This window comes from Uranotaenia lowii, chromosome 1 (assembly GCF_029784155.1).
Source record: "Uranotaenia lowii strain MFRU-FL chromosome 1, ASM2978415v1, whole genome shotgun sequence".
Classification (NCBI taxonomy): domain Eukaryota; kingdom Metazoa; phylum Arthropoda; class Insecta; order Diptera; family Culicidae; genus Uranotaenia; species Uranotaenia lowii.
The window spans coordinates 160,649,588-160,655,600 of record NC_073691.1 but is presented as its reverse complement, the minus strand read 5'-3'; the positions used below and the strand labels follow the sequence as shown (position 1 = coordinate 160,655,600).

Below are 6,013 nucleotides of genomic sequence, written 5' to 3'. Positions count from 1 at the left end.
CATTATGCATTTCTAGGCACTTTGAACCAAATCGAGTTTAGAATCGTGAATGACAAGGTTTTATAATTCTTAAGTTGTATCTAATGACTACATTTAAAACATAAATTCACAAAAATTTACACAATGATATTCCTTGAATTGAAGAGAAAAATAAATTTCAATACCACTATGCGGCACACTACCCTGGCTGGAATGCACGCCCTAGCGCGGTATTTACAAATCAATTAATAACTCTGCGAACCAATTCGGTGCGAATGGAAGCGAAACATATGGCCGTTCGAATGCGATTTTACATCGTATGCAGTCGATCGCTTCAACAGTCAGTATCCGGCAGGATTTTCCAAGCGCAGTCAGTATCTGATCGGGGTTTAAACTGGACTCTCGCTGGAAGTATTCGTTTGTATCACTACGAAGAAAAAGGTGAATCAGTTGTTTGAATTTTGGTATACTCAAAGCTATTATGTTTCATTTGAAATTTTTAAAAAAATGTAAAACTGCATTAGAAAAAAATGTTCAAATAAACGTACAAAGCTAGGAAGCTTTTAAGGAGTATTCATTTCTCGCCTTCCGCAGATGTCACAGCTGAAATCCGACTTAGTTTGGGACAAGCTGAATGAACGGCTGGCCCAAGTCGACCGGAACAAACGAACCTTTACGGCCATTTTGTTCCTTCATCTGCGACAAAATGGGAAAGTTGTACGAAGTGTCGGTAAGTCAATGAAAATCAATCGTGATCATCGCCATCTTTAAGCCGTTTTTTAAATGTAGCACGTGATTCAAAGGTTTCATTCCCAATCCAGTTTTTGCCAGTAGATTGTGGTTTTTATTTCTTGTAAAGCGATTTTTGTATACTTAGATGTTTTTTTTGTTTCGATTATAGTCGTTTTACCATTTTTATGGCATTCGCGACTTACATATACTTAGATGTGATTGCCCTGCCTGCCATTGTTCTGAAACTCGTCAAACAAATTTTTGACGGTCGCCATAGAAAAAATATGAGTCAATGTAAACAGCATTCGTGATCTAAAAATAGACATTCCGTATCACCAATAGACTTATCTTCACTCCTCTCACTCCCAATCGAAAAAGAAACACCTGCTGCCTCGGAATCAAACAGAAAATAAACGTTTGATTGTGTTAGAATTTAAAGTATGACCTTTTTTTTGAAAAAGTATTAAATTTCTTCCTAGCGATATTGGAGCTAAAATAAAGCAGTCGGATTCAAAAGGGCTATAAAACAACACAACCAAAAACGGATACGAGATGATATCAGAAGTCCAGTTCATAAAAACTTCATTTATTTTAAGTTTTAAAAAAATGATTATGGAAAAAAAAATTCTGAATCAAAGCAATCGGAAGATTCCATTTAATTCAACAACAGTAAACGATCTTTCGATTGCTTTGATTCAGTAGAATTATTCAACCAAGTAGGCTCACAACATACAATTGAGAGAATTTGTTAATAGTTTTAGATTTCGATGCTTTGAAAATTGAAGAAATCGAAACCGGAGTAGCATGTACCGATACATACCCTCCGGGAAGGATCCAGGCCAAGATATCTATCGACGACGATGATTTCTACTCGCTGGTTATGAAGGACACTTCGTTTGCTGCTCTGATTGATCAGGTGAGTTTTTCTTTTTTCAAATTTATTTTAAAACATTTCTTCTGATTAAGGACTGATTCAAAACAATTTTCAGAATAAAATAACAGTCGATGGAGACAAACAAGTTCTACTGACTCTGGATGAAAAATTTCGTAAGAAATGAAACGGTTTAGTTGAGCTCAGATGGGACACCTTTTTCCTGCTTTTAATTGTATTGATTGTAAACTTGGCATTATTCATCCGAGAGACCGCATTTTCTAAAAGTTGCAAATTAAACAATTTTTTTACAAAATCAACACAACTTTATTACACTTCCATCTCACAATCCAATCGATCAATCATCCACATCCACGCTTTAGATAACGTCGGCCAGCTTGTTGGCCAGCTCCTTATCACCGGTCACGGTGATTTTTCCCTCCTTAAGAGCGTCTCCGATGGTCACGGTTTTCGCGCTAATGGCAATCAGATCTTCAACGCTCAATCCAACGGTAACATCCGGGCTGCTGGCAGTTCCCTTCTCAACCTTCAGCTGCTTAAGGTCAACAACTGAAAATGATTCAGGAAAAAAAACAAAAATAAGTGAACGGATCCCTAATTCACATTCGTCGTCGAAAAACTAAGCTTACTCCACTGTTCGACAGCTCCGCCGGTTTTCACATCCAGCTGGAATACTCCGAGCACCTTCCGGGGACCGTTGGGATCCACGGCGGCAACGCGGGTCTTGATCCGTTCGATAACCTGATCCAGAGACATTTTGAGCTTAAATTCCGGGTACGGTACTATTGGTGCGGAAGAATCAATCAAACTGACGAGGTGCCTAATCTAGTCCAGTTCATTTATAGCCTACTCTGCGCTATCAATCGATTAGCCTTTTCGGCAAATGAACCCACTGTTGCACCGAGCTGTTCGGAAATATTTATTAAGTAACAGCTCACATCTTATCTTGTACCAATAATATGGACTCGGTACACTCGGTCCCTCCCAAATAAGAAATCCGAAGATTCAAACCTAATCGGGAGTCTATATCGCTGGCGAGTTGATACGATCGGCAAACACGAACTCGGCTGCTATTGGTGTTTCAGATTTGTTCGAACAAATACTAGTAGTTTATGAAACTAGTATCATTTGTGTTTTTCAAATTCTATCTTTTGACTCCACAGTGTCTCGAGAATTGACGAACTAAGGATAAATTCTATAGAGGCTGATGACTAAACTCACAACCAACTAAACACACAAAATACAAACTTTGAGGCAACCTAGGGTGTAGAAATTTTCAATCCTGGCTATAGACTTCGCTTATTGTAACACAAAAAGCTTATCATTACTTTGATTTTTTTATATAAAATAATTTGGGTAATTCTTCCTAAAACTACTTCGGATGATGTCCTACGTTGAAGTTATACGAGCAGCCTACCTATACGAGATCAACTACGCAGTGGAAGATGCCTGTTATAACTGTGTAGTTAAAATCAATGGATAGGCGACGCACTCTACTAGAAACAAAGGTCCTCGACTGTGAAGGCTTTCTACACCTTTCGCGATGAAGGAATACCAAAACATCATGGAGGAGAAGGTAAAAAAAACGCAGACGGAGATCTTTGCTGAGATAGGACTCCTTAGATCTACTCTACTGAGAAAGTCCTATGTGCTGGGAATATAGTTGATTAGGAAGAAACAAAGAAAAATTAAATAAAACAGTAAAACAATGTTCCGAAAATCACTAGGATGATGCTGTCTGTAGTTCCCTAGAGCGCCGGTAGAGCGACAATGCGAGGTCAATGTGAACAAGATTCAAAAGCGAGAGCTGATTCGCATCAAAGTCGATCACGCAAGCTGGTGTATCTGAAATGATTGAGATACTTACTGATACAAGCTCCAATTCGAAAAGCCACTCACTCACTCTCTCACTCAAATTCAATCAACGGCCACCAACGCGAATTCGATCGAATAGAATCGTCGTCGATAGAATAGTCTTCCAAAAACGGAAAAATAGTTTTCCTACGGGAACAACTGTCGCCACATGATAAGTTGCCATAGATTTTTGTTTGGCTTTTTCGGCTTTTATGTCGCACTTTCCAGTTGCCAGCCAACCAAACACTGTTTTGGCCAGCAAAGGACCATCTGCTGCAAGCTGAAGGCGACCTGGCTTCAAATAAGCATAGAAATTAGCAGTACCGATAATCATGTCTATTTTGCGCAGTGTGCCAAGATCTGGATCGGCGAGAGCGAGATTTTTGGGGATTTTCCATTGGGCAACCGAAAAGGGGATTGTGGGGGCGTCACTAGTCACCTTCAGGAAGACGAGGAAATCTAGCATCTCGGAGATATCGCTCACCCGAGATCTTATTTCGGCTTGCGGTACCATCTACACCTCGCACGTCGATGTTACCCAACTTTCGGGAAAAACGCAGTTGCTGACACAGTCTCTCTCTGATGACGTTCGTTTGAGAACCTGTGTCCAGCAAGGCACTGGCTATGTATTGCTGGCTATAAGCGTCGCAAGCGTCGACGACGATTAACACTACTGTGGGTAGCAGTACACTCTCACGGAATGGTCTCACGACCGGATTCGATAACACAGTAGGTTGCGGGGTGATTGCAAGTGAGTTGACATTCTCGGGACGGGACGGGGGATTGACGCAGCACGGGTCGATTCAGCTTGACCGAAGTGAATCGTCGAATGTTGGCGAATGGACGGGCACGATCGGGCAAAATGATCACTTCGGAAGCAATTGGCACACAGTTTCTTTTCGGTCACTATTTTCGTCCGGCCTTTCGGGTCCAAGCTGTTGAAAACGAGGCAGTTGTAGATGCTGTGCCTTTCATTCTCACAGGCTGGGCACATCGGGTAGCTTTTCAGGAAACCTTCGGAAACGGCATTCGAACTCAAGTGCGGTCCTAGTTTGCGCAGGTTTCGATTGGCTGAACGTTGGCTGATTGATCATGATCGTCTCCATGATTCGTGTCCTCTTCTGCAGAAATTTGATCATGTTGTTATAGGTTGGATGGGGATCACCGGTAATGGATTCCTCCCAGGCGGTGAGCGATGCGTCATCAAGCTTATCCTCCAAAAGCCCCATAAGAATCGAGCTAAAATAGATCATAGGTTCCGAGGCTCCGAGGTTCCGAGGCTCCGAGTTGCTCAAAAACCTTCGTGTGCCTCTGGAATTCGTCGACGATTCGATGAAGCGCATCCACCGAGTTGTTCGGGATTTAGGGATACTTGAGCAAGGCTCGAATGTGCTTTTTTGTAGAAGAATTGTGTTGGATTATCGGGTTACCAATGCCTCCCTCTCAACAGAGTAGTTGTTGGCGGTGATGGTAATCGATTGTATCAGGTTAGCTGCCTCACCCTTGAGTCTTGAGATTTCTGGACGCAAGAAAATTTCCGTCAACGAGTGTATCATCGACACAAACGTGTCGTGGAACGTCAGCCACTGGTTAAAATCGCCATCAAATTCTGGTAGCGTGATCGTCGGGAGTTTGATGTTTGCAAGATGGGCGGGGGTGGTAGTTTCATTCGCAGCATATGACATCGATGCAGAAGACCCAAACGATTCCGAGATCTTAGAAGCTAGACCAGCTTTGACCCGGAAATAAACAGACTCGGTTTTACTTCGAATCTCTAGGTTTTTAGTTTCCGCATCCTCCTCCTCATCAAGCTCCTCGCAGTCCGCCTGCACTTCGTCGAACGATTCCCACAGTTTTTTGAGGCGCCCCAAACGGTATCGAACTTCCCCTTGGTGCTGGTCCTCGACGTATTGATGCGGGAACTCTTCCATACGGTTGATTCCGGCAATGATATTCGCCCTTTTCAGCTTCCTGGACTTCAGCTTCTTGTCGTAAACCATTCTGCCGACGATTATCCGGTTGCAGGAAAGTTGAATCGGAGCTGGTCAACTAAAAGGGCCGAAAAAAGACCAAGAAGTACCGCTAAAGGAGATGGTATTGGATTGGAGAGGTACTCACCTGGTACCTCTACAAATGAGGCCTTTGGTTTTAATTAAATTATCCGGAACAGATGGCAAAAGTATTTCGCCAACCTCAACAGTGAGGTTATGTTGATGACACGCGGGTTCGCAGCGGCACGGGTCGTGATTCTGTTCGGGAAGGGTCGTGATCCTGGTCACGGCACCAATGTTCGGGACGGGCTTACGGGTTTGCGGGTTGTCGGGATGGGCACTCGGGGCACTCTGCTAATGCACAAAACGCTAGAAAGGTACTTGCGCCGATTTCGGAGGATACATACACGGGTTAAATTACTTATTTAAAGTATTTCTCGGGAGCGAATTGAAAGCACGTGATCGTCTTCTGACATCTTGCTTGTATTCTGTGCTAATGATGATCGTTAGGTTAGTACAATGATGATGGTGGCACGGAAGTAAAAATCGCAAATTCTTATTTTAT

The 6,013-nt window shown here is 42.6% G+C and overlaps 2 protein-coding genes across 2 annotated transcripts; one reads left to right on the top strand and one right to left on the bottom strand.

Moving 5' to 3' along the window:
• Positions 1-293: 293 nt before the first annotated feature.
• LOC129739020 (uncharacterized) lies at positions 294-1,895 on the top strand. The gene is made up of 4 exons (XM_055730392.1): positions 294-420; positions 574-709; positions 1,467-1,627; positions 1,701-1,895. Exons 2-4 carry the CDS (start codon positions 574-576, stop codon positions 1,767-1,769), a joined length of 366 nt encoding a protein of 121 aa, XP_055586367.1. The 5' UTR covers positions 294-420; the 3' UTR covers positions 1,770-1,895.
• LOC129739021 (uncharacterized) lies at positions 1,886-2,432 on the bottom strand. The gene is made up of 2 exons (XM_055730393.1): positions 2,233-2,432; positions 1,886-2,152 (listed from the first exon to the last, which is right to left on the bottom strand). The coding sequence occupies exons 1-2, from the start codon at positions 2,357-2,359 to the stop codon at positions 1,962-1,964; spliced, it is 318 nt and encodes a 105-aa protein (XP_055586368.1). The 5' UTR covers positions 2,360-2,432; the 3' UTR covers positions 1,886-1,961.
• Between the last annotated feature and the right edge of the window lie 3,581 nt (positions 2,433-6,013).

Bases quoted from the DNA above. Each gene is read 5' to 3' on its own strand.
- LOC129739020 (XM_055730392.1), top strand. From the start codon at position 574: ATGTCACAGCTGAAATCCGACTTAGTTTGGGACAAGCTGAATGAACGG. The intron at 710-1,466 runs GTAAGTCAATGA...ATTTGTTAATAG, and splicing joins GAAAGTTGTACGAAGTGTCG to TTTTAGATTTCGATGCTTTG. The intron at 1,628-1,700 runs GTGAGTTTTTCT...AACAATTTTCAG, and splicing joins TTGCTGCTCTGATTGATCAG to AATAAAATAACAGTCGATGG.
- LOC129739021 (XM_055730393.1), bottom strand. From the start codon at position 2,359: ATGTCTCTGGATCAGGTTATCGAACGGATCAAGACCCGCGTTGCCGCC. The intron at 2,153-2,232 runs GTAAGCTTAGTT...AATCATTTTCAG, and splicing joins CGGAGCTGTCGAACAGTGGA to TTGTTGACCTTAAGCAGCTG.